This window comes from Syngnathoides biaculeatus, chromosome 2 (assembly GCF_019802595.1).
Source record: "Syngnathoides biaculeatus isolate LvHL_M chromosome 2, ASM1980259v1, whole genome shotgun sequence".
Lineage (NCBI taxonomy): Eukaryota > Metazoa > Chordata > Actinopteri > Syngnathiformes > Syngnathidae > Syngnathoides > Syngnathoides biaculeatus.
Window position 1 is genome coordinate 8,959,683 of NC_084641.1, and position 16,010 is coordinate 8,975,692.

The 16,010-nt window shown below is 42.2% G+C and overlaps 1 protein-coding gene and 1 non-coding gene across 18 annotated transcripts in view; one reads left to right on the forward strand and one right to left on the reverse strand.

Annotated features, from left to right (window-relative positions):
- LOC133506582 (protein unc-80 homolog) overlaps positions 1–16,010 on the forward strand; it is a 61,003-nt gene that overhangs the window by 39,470 nt on the left and 5,523 nt on the right. For 7 of the 17 annotated variants that reach the window (XM_061830857.1, XM_061830871.1, XM_061830864.1 and 4 more), the window contains 18 exons: positions 642–907; positions 3,166–3,300; positions 3,376–3,514; positions 3,669–3,765; positions 3,858–4,028; positions 5,837–5,944; positions 6,344–6,562; positions 6,806–7,036; positions 8,588–8,711; positions 10,198–10,323; positions 11,169–11,292; positions 11,399–11,605; positions 11,857–12,041; positions 12,131–12,296; positions 12,370–12,549; positions 12,694–12,841; positions 13,831–13,887; positions 14,677–14,758. In XM_061830857.1, the coding sequence (XP_061686841.1) occupies positions 642–907; positions 3,166–3,300; positions 3,376–3,514; positions 3,669–3,765; positions 3,858–4,028; positions 5,837–5,944; positions 6,344–6,562; positions 6,806–7,036; positions 8,588–8,711; positions 10,198–10,323; positions 11,169–11,292; positions 11,399–11,605; positions 11,857–12,041; positions 12,131–12,296; positions 12,370–12,549; positions 12,694–12,841; positions 13,831–13,887; positions 14,677–14,758 (2,765 nt within the window). Of the gene's footprint in view, positions 1–641; positions 908–3,165; positions 3,301–3,375; positions 3,515–3,668; positions 3,766–3,857; positions 4,029–5,836; positions 5,945–6,343; positions 6,563–6,805; positions 7,037–8,587; positions 8,712–10,197; positions 10,324–11,168; positions 11,293–11,376; positions 11,606–11,856; positions 12,042–12,130; positions 12,297–12,369; positions 12,550–12,693; positions 12,842–13,830; positions 13,888–14,676; positions 14,759–16,010 lie in introns of those variants that run through there. The other 10 variants (XM_061830879.1, XM_061830941.1, XM_061830952.1 and 7 more) reach the window with 7 other exon arrangements.
- Positions 2,835–2,907, reverse strand: trnat-ggu (transfer RNA threonine (anticodon GGU)). Its single transcript has one exon. It is a non-coding gene; the product is annotated as a tRNA-Thr (tRNA).

Consider the following 16,010-nt stretch of genomic DNA (forward strand, 5'->3'; position numbering starts at 1 on the left):
TTACTCCGTGTACTGCGGTTTCCTCCCTCGTCCCAAAAATGTGTGGTAGTTTAATTGAAGACTTCAAATTGCCCATAGGTGTCAACGTGAGTCCAGATGGTTGTTCACATGGGCCCTGTGGTTGGCTGGCAACCAGTTCAGGGTGTTTGCTGCCTCTCACCATAAAATAACGGTGATAGGCTCCCGCATACACACGACCTCAGTGAGGATATGGTCCGGAAGATGAATGAATGAAAAATTACAAAATACTCTCGTTTCCTCGACTAGAGAAGTTTTAGTGTATCATACCACCATTAACCACTAGAGAGCAGGCATCGCTTACTATAGCTATGCCATGATAAAATTCAGCAGTGGTAGAGACTATTCATAGTTGCGTGGCAGCCATTTTGGAGAGGTCAACTTTCTCATTGAAGGAAAGGAATGGAATGGACACTGAAATGACCATAACTTGCTCATTTCTTAACTACTTTCCATAAGGGTTACAGTTTTATCAATGCCAAAGTGTATGCTAATAATGGATGGTTGAGGATAGGTTGCACAATAAAATCATACAAACAAGACACATGAAAAGTGAATTGGAAATATGCAGCGGTTTACTGTGAATACAGGGTATTCTTAACATCTGGCTCTTTGTCCTTCAGGTAAGGAGCTATTCGGGTTAGATACTCTACACAAGGTTCTATGGATCAAGCTCCTTGAGGAGATGTTCCTGGGGATGCCCAGCGAGTACCCATGGGGAGACGAGATGATGCTGTTCCTCAGTGTTTTTAATGGGGCGTTGCTGCTGCACCCGGAGGACAGCGCCCTCCTCAGGCAGCACACGGCAACCGCCATCAACACTGCAGTGCACTTCAATCACCTGTTCTCACTGAGCGGTTATCAGTGGATCCTGCCAACCATGCTACAGGTATTAGGGGCATTTTAAAGGTCTTGTTTTTGGCTCTAAAACTACAATCTGAGAACAGTGTTGAAAAAGTCAAATATTACAAATATCTGGCCATCCGATTAGACAAAAGCTTTCAAATTTGAAACTCATAGGTGAACTCAAGCAAAAAAAAAAAAAAAAAAAAAAAATGGACATTTGTACCAGAGGACAAGAAATTCCCGTCTACCATGCAGTAATTGGCTGGTCGAATGAGTGTCAGTTTTGGATTGTGGTGACATTACTGTATCGATAGACATGCTTCTCGCTCCACATTGAAACCACCGGACTCTTTAACTCTGCACTTATATCCAATTTATATCATTCTATCAGAACCGGTGAATACCTGCACAATGAGATTTACACTGGGTCCTCTTCATTGACTATCGTTGAAAGGCAACATGCTACTGGTCAAGTGAAGTGTTTATTTCTCTGTTTGTCTGAACTATAGCCTATGTTCTTTGTCTATTCCCCACATGAAATGATGTAGAGTTTTGGTGTGGGACCTAAGCTGTAGTAGTTTGGAATTGCTTGCTTGAACAAATCTACAGTAGGCCTGGCATAGTGTATCTTGGCCAGGAGCCTAAGGAAAGGTGATCAAGGAATAGTGCGAAATGTAGGACTTTTTTTTGTAATTTATGGTTTCAAGAAAATATTCATACAGTGGACATCTGGTCATGGGGAAAAGAATAAAAAAAAGGATTAATCGATGATTGAAATTTTTAAATAAACCTTGGTTTATTATTTTTAGGTATTAAATAAATGAAAAATAAGGTTAAATTCTTGGTTAAATCCATTGATATGAATAAATTGACACAAAAGTGAAAAGCAAAATGTTACCCACTTACTGTGATGAGTGGGTATCAATTTTGTGAAAATGCAATTCACAACTGAGTACAGAACCAGGATTTGTTTCCTCTCACAGTGGTAACATTTTTATTTGAAACAATGTTTATTTAAATTGCTGTGAAATGAGCAAATGTATTTACATAGCACCTTGTATGCATGAAAATATAATTCCACGTGCTTTACGGCAATGAAAGTGATGAAAAAGCTTTAAAACCTATTTGAAACTGAAGACAAGACTGACTTACAAGAATTGTGGTCAACCTACAAGCGAGAACGGGTTGGTGTGAGTGATTGTGCGGTCTGATTATTATTGATGTGTCGGTGTATTTAAGTACAAATATGTGTATGGTGTTTGAGAGACGAATGTTGGAATCTTGGCCGGGTGTTTGATGAAACTCCGTTGTTTGACTGATTACAGGTACTGTAGCTCTGTTGTCCACTATGGATACTGTATGTATTTTTGTGAGTGTTATTACTTATGTAATCCGCTGTGAGCTCTTGTTGTCAGGAAATATAAGTTGTGGGAAAATTCATCCATCCATCCATTTTCTTTGCCGCTTATCCTCACAAGGGTTGTGGGGAGTGGTGGAGCCGATCTCAGCTGTCAACGGGCTGGAGGGCTGCACTCACAATCACACTTTGGGGCAATTTTAGAGTCTCCAATTTATGTTGCATGTTTTTGGGATGTGGGAGGAAACTGGAGTGCCTGGAGAAAACTCACACAGGCATGGGGAGAATATGGAAACTCAACACAGGCTGGGCCGGGGCCAGGATAGAAGCCGGGTCCTCAGAACTGTGAGGCCAACGCTTTACCAGCTGAAGCACCATGCTGCCTTGTGGGAAAATTTTGTTTTGTTTGTTTGTTTGTTTTGTTTTGTTTTGTTTTTTTTGGGGGGGGGTGCTGGTGATTAACTAGTGTGAGACTGATACTAGTGTGTGTGTTTCTTTCGGCTTGTCCTTTTCGGGGTCGCCACAGCGTATCATCTCAGATGAACGCATATATATGTTTGGCACAATTTTTACGCCGGATGCCCTTCCTGACGCAACCCTTCTCAGGGAGTGGAGGCCCCAGTGGGATACGAACCCACAACCCCTGGTTTACCAAACCAGTGCTCTAACCACTGAGCTATGGGGCCTGTGAGACTGATACTAGTAGATAAAAAAAAAAACACTTGTTCATACTCCTCGATTATTCTACGAGTCATTCAAACTCAAGACTGTTGTCACCATTTAAATGTCAGTAAAATGCTCAATAAATACTTGGGTTTTGAATGGATGTGTCCTCTGGAAACCATTGAAAATAAGGTCTCGCCCTCCGTAATCTTTTTAGATTTATGTTAAGTTTTGAAATGAAATGCACATCTCACATATACTGTACGCACTTATCGGGGCAGGTGTATGCAGACTATGAAGGCAACCCTTTATTGAGGCAGGGAATCGAGTTCTGCTGTCGGCAATTCTACATCCTCCACCGCAAGCCTTTTATCCTGCAGTTGTTTGCCAGTGTGGCACCACTGCTGGAATTCCCAGTAAGATCACTCCAAATGCAAACGTTTCTGTGTACTTTTAAATCCAGTTTTAGTTACAAAAGCCTTTGTCTTCAGACCAGCACCAGTAGTGGCCTTTCCAAGGGAGTTTCATCTCAGTGTCTGTTCGACCTTTTGGTCTCTCTGGAAGGCGAGACTCAGGATGCCCTGGACGCATTGGAACTGGTTAAGGCTGAGAAACCATTGCGCTCTCTGGGTAAACTCAGGCACTGTTGTTTCATTTTGCAGATACACAGCAAAACAATTTGAGTTGTACAGTCATCTCATTCTTCGGTCACATTTGAACAAATACTGGAAATTAAGAACTATACAACTTCATGTTGATACAAACCACTTTTCTTTTGTTACAGATTTTTGCTATGGCAATGAGGACTTGGCTTTTTCTATTAGTGAAGCCATCAAACTGTGTGTCACCGTGGTAGCCTATGCACCCGAATCCTTCAGAAGGTAAAGAATTCCACCCTGTTGAAGGTTACATCTCACTTGTTTACATCAGTTTTCTCTGACTTAAATTTGTAACAATTCAATCATTTGCTCAGTCTTCAAATGCTGATGGTGCTGGAGGCCCTGGTCCCATGTCACCTCCAAAAGCTGAAGAGCAACACAATGACCATGGAGTCCGCATCAGCAGCTAGGGATGAGATCGCAGCTATTGCCGCTCTGGCCACGTCGCTGCAGGCTTTGCTCTACAGCTCGGAGGCACTCACAAGGTGCCACTTTTTTCCCTATCTGGTCGTTTTCTCTATTTAACTGCAAAGGTTTGGGACTCGAATACCATTACCTGACCTAAGTCAGATTTAAGTCACTGATGTTAGGAGTTGCTTGCCTGAAGTGACAAAAGACTTGATTTTACTTTTGGTTTGGGATTCGTGACACTCAACTTGACCTAAGCTTTTTCAACATGATTTCACTATAGTCTTGCCTCTTTACATTTGAAAATGTGGTTCTTCGAGTGTCACATTTTTTTGAGGTGTTCAAAGAAAAGTGGATTTTGGTGTAGTGTGTCAACCTGGTAACCCACTAGTAGCCTATGCTATGATGCTGTCTGCAATGGCCACATCATATTTTAGAGCCATTCAATTTGGATTTCAGGATTTTTTTAAAAATAAAAATAAGGAAAAAAGATGGAAAAACAGAATACCTACGTGCAGGGTTAGCAAACGATACGAAACATATATAAAAACAAAAAACTAATAAAAACTCAATCCATCACTCTAAACACCACAAATCACGGAAGCTATCCGGACTTCAAATTTTACCTGATTGAAACCAGATCAAACATAAACTAAACTTAATGTTGGCTATGCATTTAATTGAAAAGAAACACTAATAGACTATACCAAGGGTGCTCAATGCGTCGATCGCGAGGCAGTCTTGGTCGATTCGGCGTGCCAAAAACAATAAAAAATAAAAATAATCAGCCAATGCCAAACTCTAAACTGCACGTGTGCGCAATTGTGTGCCGCTGATCCAGTCTCGCAGATTTTCTGCGTTGCGCGCCAAAAAATAATAATAATCCAATTCAAATTGTATAACATACAGCTCTTCAGTTTGTGGCAATTTGCAATGTGATTCAATGAGTGAGGGATGACTGGTTGTTACATCCAATGGCACAATTCACATACATACTGTAAAATAAATAAATGAAAAGAAGGCACTGGTTTCTTTTAGGCAGCACACGGAACTTTTTCTAGCAACGACCGCAGCTCTGCCACACTTTCTTTTTCCTACTTTACCTTACACCCGACTCCCATCCCCGCTCTTAAAGACGTACACTCATAATTACAAATCTTACAGTACTTACGCAGCCCATCAATGTGTTTTATGATGGCAGCATCCACCACCGCTGCTTTAGTTCGCAACACAGTCTGGGCAACGTAGAGCAAAGACAAGCTATACATGCTGCTTATGTTTACTTTCGATATTAATGGAGAAAGTTGAAAAATAAATGCTGTTGTTATAAGATGCAATGGCTGTCGGAGTATCTGACTAACCCTAAGAAAAACTGGTTAAACTGGACGAGATTTTCTCTTTTCCTAGTGGGAAAGATCTGGCCTGAAGCCAAAGAAGAAAGTGCAGGATGAGATGGTGTGTAATTTTAAAAATCCACCTTGGCACAGCCTCTTCCAGGATGAAAGCACAGACAATACAGTGCACAAAAAGCTAATTCTGTATTTTAAATATAGGAGGCAACATAACATTAACCTTAAAATGGTTTGGGAGCATCATCATCATCCTCCCCCCTATTTCCCCCATACCCCCTAGCTGCTTGAAAAATAGATCTTGGGGTAAAAAAGTCTGTGCACCTATGGACTATGGGAAAACTGGTTTTGTAACAAAAATGATTGTGAATGTGTTACTTGACTCACATTGCTTATTGTTCAACGCAATCATCTGAAACTTAGTGGCTGCCTTGATTTGTAACGCCAATGTAGCTTGGGACTTGCTTGAAAATTGAAGGTTAACACTTGGGACTTGCTCATGACTTGCATGACTTACTCCCATCTCTGATTAACAGTACATTTATTAATAGGCCCATGACGGCCCCACAGATGTCCCGCTGTGACCAGGGCCATAAAGGAGGGACCACTGCCAACCATGCCATGTCTGGAGGAGTCAACACAAGGTCAGCGCATGTTTTATTTCTTTCCTTTTTTTATTTTTAAATGACAGTCATATCTTGAGTGCAAAAAAAAAATGACTGCAAAATTGAGAAAGGTTAAGTTCAGTGAAAGAGTTGTGAGATTTACATGGTAAAAAGTTTATTTCTCCACTTTATATTTTACTGTTATTAATCCGTGCTTATATACAGTACGATACGATAGAGTGCTATTAAAAAAAAAAAAAAAACGCCGTGAAGGCGGTGTGGATTAGAAGCATTTGAATTTGTTTCAATAGGAAAGGTTTTTTGAGATACAAGGGATTTGAGTTGCAACCATAGACATGGAAGATATTAACCTCATAAGTCAAGGTAGTTTTGTCGCTTTTAATGAGGTCTTTATGTACTTTGATACGTGTTGCTCAGAGACAACCTCCACCTGCTGGAGGAGGGCCAGGGCATGCCAAGGGAGGAGCTGGATGAGCGCATCGCAAGGGAGGAGTTCCGTCGACCGCGAGAGTCCCTGTTAAACATCTGCACAGAATTCTACAAACACTGCGGGCCCCGTCTAAAGATCCTACAGAATGTAGCTGGTGAACCGCGTGTGACAGCACTGGAACTGCTTGACATCAAGTCCCACATGAGGTAACGAGGACCCCAACGTTGTCTGACTTGCACATTCACTTTTGTCTGCCGGTGGCTGAGTGGGAGTTTTTTTTTCTTTTTTTTTTTTAACTTCGAGGGAGTTTTTCCTTGCCTCCATTGTCAAGTGTAGCTTACGTGGCTTTCAGTTGCTTTTGTATGAGGAGTGTGGTTCTTGACCTGCTCAAAGTGTAAACTGCTATGACATAACTTTTGACGCTGTGTGTTTGTCTGTGTCCTTCCAAGGCTGGCGGAGATTGCTCACGCTCTGCTGAAGCTGGCGCCATACGACACTCTGACCATGGAGAGCCGAGGCCTGCGGCGCTACATCATGGAGATGCTGCCCATCACAGACTGGTCTTCTGAGGCCGTGCGTCCCGCTCTAATCCTCATTCTCAAGAGGCTTGACCGCATGTTCAACAAGATCCACAAAATGCCCACGCTCAGGTGCGCTCGCCCACAGGCACTATGCACCAGGTCTGTTCAATCCCACTTTTACTTTTTCTGTATCCACGTGAGTGTATCGTGCTTTGCCAGTTCCGTGGTGTGTACAGTAGATGTGGGGCTTCTTGGCACTGTCCTGTCACATTGCCTCCATGGGTGCTGTCCCGTATGCGTTGTTGTCATGTATTTTTGTGCAGTGACATGTGACGAGCAAGCCGGGTCAAGTCTTCTGCCATGAAACTATTTTGATTTATTGTAGATCAGCAAAACAAGCACAAGGGTGTAGACCAGATTCCCATGTTGTGTGAAAGTACAGTGGGTACAGAAAGTATTTAGAGCCTCTGAAATTTCTCACTTTGCTGTATTCCAGGATTTACACACAGAACCTCATATCGACAGAAAAAAATGGAATTGTTGAAATTTTTCAGATTAAAAAAGAAACATTGAAATATCACACAGTCATAAGTATTCAGAACCTTTGCTCAGTATTTAGTCGACGCACCCTTTTGAGCAAATACAGACATGACTCTTTTGGCGAATGATGTTTATTAAGTTTTTCACACCTTGATTTGGGGATTTCCCTTTGGAGATCCTCTCCAGTTCTGACATGTTGGATGATGCATGTTTTGATGGACAGCCATTTACAGGTCTCTCAGGGGATGCTCAATTGGTTTTAAGTCAGGACTCTGTCTGGGCCATTCAAGAACAGTCACTGAGTTGTTTTGAAGCCAATCTTTTGTTATTTTAACTGCTTACGGTTGTTGTCTGATTGGAAGGTGAACCTTCATCGTATAGTCTGAGATTCTGAGCACTCTGGAGAAGGTTTTCATACAGGATTTTCTTGTACTTGGCCGCGTTCACATTTCCTTCGATTGCCACAACCAGTCCTATCCCGTTAGCTGGAAAACATCCCCACAGCATGATGTAGGATTATGGTTACCGAACCCATCCCCGCACCACCATGCGTCACTGTTGGGACTGTATTGGACAGGTGCCAGAAGTGCCTGGCTTTCTCCATACATGCTGCTTAGAAATGAGGGCAAAACATTCTATCTTGGTCTCATCATACCAGAGACTCTTATTTCTCACCATGTAGGAGTCCTTCAGGTGTTTTTTTTTTAGCAAACTTTATGCACACTTTCATGTGTCTTGAACAGAGGAAAGGCTTCTGTTAGTCCATTGTGCCATTTTTCTCCTTAAAACAATTGGGTATGTGGAATCTTTTTATTTCAGAATCAGAATCTGAATCAGCTTTATTGGCCAAGTATGTAACAAGGAATTTGTCTCCAATAGTTAGACCAGGAACATACTGTAAGGTGCAGAACTGCAAAACTTAAGATGGATAAAAGTATAGTTCCATGACTGAGACTAGACCCAGATGTATGCATCACACTAGGCCCTGTTGCTGCACTGTATGCTACGTTTGTGAGTTTTTCAGTCTTTGACGCCAATGTGGATTTGATTGATTATGGGAGGGAATCCTGGAAACTGCAAGCATATTTCAGCATTTGTGTGGTCTGACTGTGTGTGTGGTGGGGGTGGGTATTGTGGCGGCCTGCGCTGCGTGCTTCTGTGGTTTTCCAGGAGACAGGTGGAGTGGGAGGCAGCCAGCAACCTGATTGATGGCATTTGTCTAACTCTCCAGCGGCAGCCAATCATCTCCTTCCTCCCGCACCTTCGCTCGCTCATCAACGTCTGCGTCAACCTGGTAGGAAAAAAACAAGGTTGGGCTTGTCCGTGTTGTTTGCTTCTCAAAAATGGGCATTCTAAGGAGTTCAACCTGTGGGGTATTCCAGCAAGCAGGTCACGTAAAAACTCAGGGTAGGTCGACCCCGATCGGATCATTCCATTCCAAAGAGCTGAATCAGTTACCGTGGTAACGGACTCCGTGAACCTAATTTACTCACTAGCCGTACAGGTCAACTCAATCCTGACTTTTCTACTTGTCTCCTTCCAAGTGAAGCAAACACAGCTCATCTGTTTCCCCACAATCCAACTAAATTCCCAAAGTAATTTCTCATTAAAATCATCTCTTCTCGTATTCAGTCACCATGTGCGATTTGTGCTGACGTTATTTCAAATATTATGCAATGTGTCCGCCAGTGAGAAAGGCCACCAGTCGCAATGAAATAGCTGCTGTGGTGAAATAGTTTCACAGTATTGCAAGTGTTAGATGTCATGAATGTAAGAAGATTCATGCTACTCGTCATGCATTTAATGTGTTATACATTTATGAAGGCTCTTACGTTTGGTCTATAAATCAATTACACAAATATGTACATGAAATTGGGATAAATTAAAGTGTCAAATGCATATTTAATTCATTAATAACTAATTAGTATGAATGATTTTGAATATGAACTCAATTGCTACCCTTTCATTTACTTGGGCGCCATTGTCTTTTTGCTGTGGCCCTGAACAAGCTTAGCTCAAATTACCGTACTCAAATTTCATGCATGCCTGCAGTCAAGCCCGTTCTCCCACTGAAAATGTGTGGCACAATATGAAGCATGAAATACGACAACGGAGACTCCAGACTGTTGAACAGCTGAAGCTGTACAACAAGCAAGAATGGGAAAGAATTCCACCTACAAAGCTTCAACAATTAATGTTCTCAGATCCCAAACCTTTATTAGATGTTGTTACAAGAAAGGGTGATGTAGCACAGTAGTAATTATGACCTTGTCCCAGTGTTTTGGGAATGTGTTGCAGCCATAAAATTCCAAGTTAATATTTTTTTTTGCGAAAAAATAAAAATCAGTTTGAACATTAAATATTTCTTCTTTGTGGTGTATTCAATTAAATATAGGTTGAACATGATTTGCAAATCATTGCATTCTGTTTGTGTTTAACAACCTTCCAACTGTTTTGGAATTGGGTTTGTATATTTTTCAATTCCAAATACTTGAGTTGACTTGTTATGCATCAATCACTGTGATTACTTAAAATGCTCACATATACAGAAGATCATAAATGTAATCGTATTGCACTTTTTTTTTCAAGAAGTCTGAGGTTGGTCTTACTGCTTTTGTAAAAGGAGAATTTATTCATGTACTTGTATTGCTTTGTTGAGAACAAAGGGGAAAACACACAAACCCATTTAAAACTAATTATGGTCTGATTTTACTGATCCGGATTCTAAAATGCAATAACTTTGATGACGCTGTTCTAAGCCTTTGTTTTTTTGTCGACAGGTTATGGGTGTTGTGGGCCCATCCAGCGTGGCAGACGGGTTACCTCTGCTCCACCTCAGCCCTTACCTCTCCCCGCCGCTCCCCTTCAGTACAGCGGTGGTCCGGTTGGTTGCTTTACAAATCCAGGTACAGTTCTTCATACCAAAAAGGAAACAAGGTTACCTTTTTTTTGTCTTTGAGTCAGGACTAATGAATTAGTGATAGCACTAATGATGTGTGATAAAAAGTTTAATTCCTTCTGTGACCCTGCTCGTAACTCCAAATACTCTCCTTTCTCATATTCCCATTCAAATACTTGGAAATTCCATGAATCCATTTCAGCCACACAAAAAATGACGTGGGTATATTTTAATGAGGAGAAATAGCACTCCACAATGGTGTTATTTTTTTAAATCACAAAAAAGAATCAATTGAACGACCATTTTCCTACTCTTTCTGGTGGAACCGCTTTCGTCACCTTGAGTGAGTATAAGACACAGAACGGTACAGTAAAAAGTACTGTATTGAGATGTCTCACCTCCCCTCAGCTCATCAGTACAGAACTAACTACAACCAACTAATACAGTGTAAGTCATTCTTCACAGAGGATAAAGTGTTTTTCTACACGTGTCGCTCGACCATTTGTGTTCAGTTGGGTCCTTAAAAGGTTGTAGCACCACAACATAGATGGTAATTAGTGTTAGCATTAAGCTAGCAAAGCTCATCTTTGTGGTTACTTTAAAAAGACAGTGTAGTTCTCTTTGTTTTATGTTTAGTTTGATAGTAAACCTCAACTGGTAGTGGCAATAAGCAGCTTGAAGCTTGTTTTGTAAAGAACTGTTCATTTTTTTACCACAGCACTGCTTACTGCTTGCTAAGTGAGTTGTTGAGTTCACTGGAACGACATAGAGTATATCTAAAGCAAAAAATCTGTCACTTGTATCTGAAGACAATTAATTAACTCCGTAAGTTAATATTTTTATTTCTTACAGGCCTTGAAGGAAGACTTCCCCCTCAGTCACGTGATCTCACCTTTCACCAATCAGGAGAGGCGAGAGGGGATGCTGCTAAATTTGCTAATCCCTTTTGTACTCACTGTCGGATCAGGGAGCAAAGGTATAAGCTTACACATTTAGCTTTTTCAAATTTAGGCTCAAATTTCTGATTGAAACAGAAATAGTGATGGATCTTTACTTGCAGTTTGCAAATCTGTTCCTCACAGACAGCCCTCACCTTGAACAGCCGGAGATCTTCCTGCTGCTGCAGACGGTCATCAATATTTTGTTGCCTCCCCGCATCATCTCCACTTCCCGTACCAAAAACTTCATGCTGGACACTTCACCAGCTCACTGCTCCACCCCTGGTGACACAGGAAAAGACCTGCGCAGAGAGGGTTTGGCTGAGTCCACCAGCCAGGCAGCGTATCTGGGTATGAGTTGAATGAACCTATATGCAAAAAAAAAAAAAAAAAATATGTATATATATATATATATATATAATATATATATATATATAATATATATATATATATATATATATATATATATATATAAAATGTTTGTTTTTGCACCTGTCCCTATATCAGTAACATATGTGCCTGAATTCGAATGGAACAGTTTTGGAAAATAAGAAGACCACCAACCTTTCTTTCATCCTCAGTCACCTTTCTTGCATTCACAGCCCTGAAAGTGGTTTTAGTGTGCTTCGAGCGGTCACTGGGGAACCAGTGGTATCGTCTAAGTCTCCAGGTGAAAGAGATGGCCCTCAGGAAAGTGGGGGGCCTCGCCTTCTGGGACTTCATTGACTTCATCGTGCGAACCCGCATCCCCATCTTTGTGCTACTGAGACCCTTCATCCAGTGCAAGGTGAAGCAACGGTGCCAGAGTTCCTTCTTTTGCTTCAGTCGCTTTCATTTCCTCACTACCTTCCGGCATTTTCTTCCGCTGATATGTAGCTATTGACGCAGCCAGCCGACTCCCAGGAAGAGATCACGGCACGTCACCACATTGCCGACCAACTTGAGCGGCGCTTTATCCCGCGACCTCTCTGCAAAAGCTCGCTGTTTGCCGAATTCAACAATGAACTGAAGATCCTCAAAGAGGCTGTCCACAGCGGCTCCGGTTCGAATCTCTCGCTGCGACGCTTTTACTGTCATCTTCTGAGCATGATCCGAACAATTCTTTTTACTTGTAGCGTACCAGGGCAAGACATCCATCAGCACAGTAGGCACCTCCACATCAGCCTACCGCCTGAGTTTGGCCACAATGTCACGCTCCAACACAGGCACTGGCACGGTTTGGGAGCAGGACAGCCAGCCATCCCGCCAGCCCTCGCAAGACACGCTCAGTCGCACTGATGAGGATGACGAAGAGAGTCAGGGACATTTTACCTTCCGTTATTTCACTTTCAGTTGCATAAAAGTCTCTGCCACCAGAAAGCTCAATACCACTAATGTTTTGTGAGTAGCGTGAATTTTCTTTCATTCATGACATGACCTCCGGTGCTCTCTCCCTCCAGATGACTCAATAAGTATCCCCAGCGTAGTGAGTGAGCACGAGGCATTCTTGCCCAGGCTTATATCAGAACGCCGATTCTCCAGCCACGCCACCGGCTCGGCTACCTTGCAACCCGAAGCCCCCCGAAGCACCATGCTGCCCAGCCACAGGTAACAGTTTGTCTTATGCTGTGAAGAGGCCAAGCCAGATTTTGCTCTGAGGTGGCTAAACGACTCACACTGTACTTTACTGCGAGGATTAATCATAGTGCAAAAAAAAAAAACAACAACAATCTGGCAAAAATAGACCGACCGATTCAACTCTTGTCCTGTGTTTAAGTAAACATAAAGCTTCTGATGTGGTGCTCATTTTTGATCAAAGCAGGAGTGGGGGATGTTTGGGACAACCCCCCCCCCCAGATAGGCCTAATGTTGCCTCTGGTGTAAGGTAAACAGATGATATACTTTATATAAGGCTAGTGGTGTTGTGCATGTTCTGATTGCAAATGACATGCCATTGTTTTGTTTTTTTTAAGTCACTTTGAAGACTTTGTTTTTGTGTTGCACCACAGACTTTTGCATGTGGTCATATGACTTGACTTTCTGGCTCTGTTTTATTGGTTAAATAGAGTGAAATATCACAAGTGCTTAGGATCCATTGTCATATGACAGCGCCGGACGCACAAACCCAAAAAAGCAATGAAACTAATAAAAGCTGCAAGACAAATTTATCCCAGTGTAACAGACAAAAAGTAGTTTCTTCATAACAAAAATAGTAAAAGTAAAAAGGATGTTGTATTAAAACAACTATCACAAGAACAATTCACCCTAAAAGGTACTTTTAACACTGTGAATGTTGCTGGGTTACTACCCTCCTTTGCGTAGAGATTTGTTCAAATATAGTCAATAAAAATTCATCATAAAATAAATGCACAAGCAAAGCACAGATTCGTGAAAAATTGGTATTCACTTGGGTCTCACCACTGGTTTTAGTGTGTGTCACAATGTTTTTTTTTTGAGTCAGCAGCTGCTGGCAAGAATGTCAAAAAAAAGTTGCAGCTGTCCCTTATCACCATGAGGTGATGTGGGTGCTGATGGATGTGGACTTAACTGCCAAAACTCCCGCTCTCCCTTCCGCCTCCCACCCACCCTTTTTACAGTGAACCCAATGTCCTAGATGAGTCCCAGGGCCTTCTGCAGGAGGTTAACCTCTCTAGGTACAGTGCCCCCCAACCCTCTTTCTGTGTGTGTCCGGTGCATCTGTCCAGCGGTGGGAGGGACTCGGTCTCCAAACGGCCCTCCTCTATTGGCTGCCTCTCCGTATGATCACTCATCCACATCCAGTCCAGTCACCTCGGCCCGTCACACTCCCCCCCCACTTACCTCTTTCTTCTCTCTGTCAGTAAAGTGTGCATTTGTCTCTATCTCCTCCCCACCCCCCTCGAGTGCTGCACTGACCCTCATCTCCTCAGCTCATCAGCTGCACTATCCTAACCAGGCTTCCCCTCCCCCAACAAAATACCAACATGATTTTGAGGGTCCTGGGGCCAAGGTGCTGTGTTCCTTTTTCTGTTAGCGGTCTTTTTAGCCATCATCGGTGCCATGGTGTGTCACATTGTTTACATGTCTATCAGGCTTCTCGCTGATCAAATTGGGCGTCCAACTGTGGATACCAATCTGTCGGGGCAGGGAGGGGGGGGGTGAACTGTGGTAGCAACCTCAACACATGTTGGCCGTTTTCTGTTTTATGAGAGAGATCTGATTCAAACTGCATCCTGAGTCGCCAGGGAAACTTTGTACAGGATTGCTACTCCAGCCCCCCTCCATCCCCTGTTGTGTTGTGTTGTGAGTGAGTGAGTGAGTAGAATAGCAGTCGTGATCAAAGGATTGGTGCAAGGGTGGCCCAGCAGTGTAATTGTTGTATGTGTGTGTGTGTGTTGTTTTTGCCATTATTGCATCTCAATCACACACGTGTTATATGTATGAATATTTCCGTTTGTTACCAGGGTTGCCAGTGTACAGAGCGAGCCCGGTCAGCAAAACCTACTCATCCAGCCTCCACTGGGGAGGAAGAGAGGCCTCAGACAGGTAAAAGTTTTCAAAACTTTGGAGGGGGGCATTTTCATCTAATCACCGATAGAAATACTCAATTGTGGCATCAACAAAATATGCTGATTGAGTACACTGATGCTTTTGAGATACACGTTTCATTTGTTCTGTGACCTTGCTCGCAACGGAGTCATATCACAAATCATCTTTCCCCGTTGAAATTATTGGAAATGCCAATAATCTATTCTAGGCTTCCCCCCATAAAACAATCAAAATCTTAATGCTGAATTAAATGTGTTTTTAAAACGGGAACAAGCACTCTGCCTGCGAGTTTTGTGCATCATGATTTCATGCTTCAATTTAATTCCCCGGTAATTGTACTTTCACTGCCTTTGCCACCAGTGGGCGTTATAGCAGTCATACAGACGCTAACAAAAAAAGAGTCACCACTACATTCAGCGACTCAAAAAGCTGAGATAATGTTATTTGTTTTTTGTTGAGGATAAAGAATATATACCTGTGAGTATTGCAATGTTTCTACACTGTTTACATTCAATATCCGTGCTTAAATGGTTGTAACACAGAATCAGAATCTATGTTACCAACTGTGTCAAAAACACAAGGAATTTGTCTCCTGTAGTTGGAGTCGCTTTGGTATGACAAAGACAGTCAATTGACAGAGATTGCATTTCAGACAAAGGTTCCAGGAAGAAAGGGACTCTGTGTGCATTCAGATGGCTTTGGTGACCGTTTTAGTGTTTTTTTAAGTGAGATTTATTGTTGTACTGCAAGGTTTTATGTGTACGCATGGTCAGAGATTTGCATACATTTATACAACTTGATAAATCCCATAATTTGCATGGGAATGTTTATACTGACACTTTATACACGCTTTATGAACTTTTGATAAATGAGGCTCCGGGGGTGCACAGCAGGCTGCGCCCCTTCATGACAACAAACACAGAGCAGGCAGGATCGTCGACTCATGACACTGAAATCCTCTTTTTGAAGATTTTTTTTCTCTCACTGCCAAACTGCTGCTTAATGTGAAGTGAGTTGAAATTGCGGCCAGCATCGAGTGCTCGTATCTCAAATTTGTGCGTGCAAGTCTGAGCAAAAAAAATCCATCAAACAACTTCTCGAATCTCAAAAACGTGTAAGGTAGGTGACTCTTTTCTCGAATTGCCTTTGTTTCACGTCCACTCCGAAATATCCATTATACATACCGTCTTCTTCTTCTTTTCCTTTCGGCTTGTCCCTTTAGGGGTCGCCACAGCGTGTCATCTGAGAT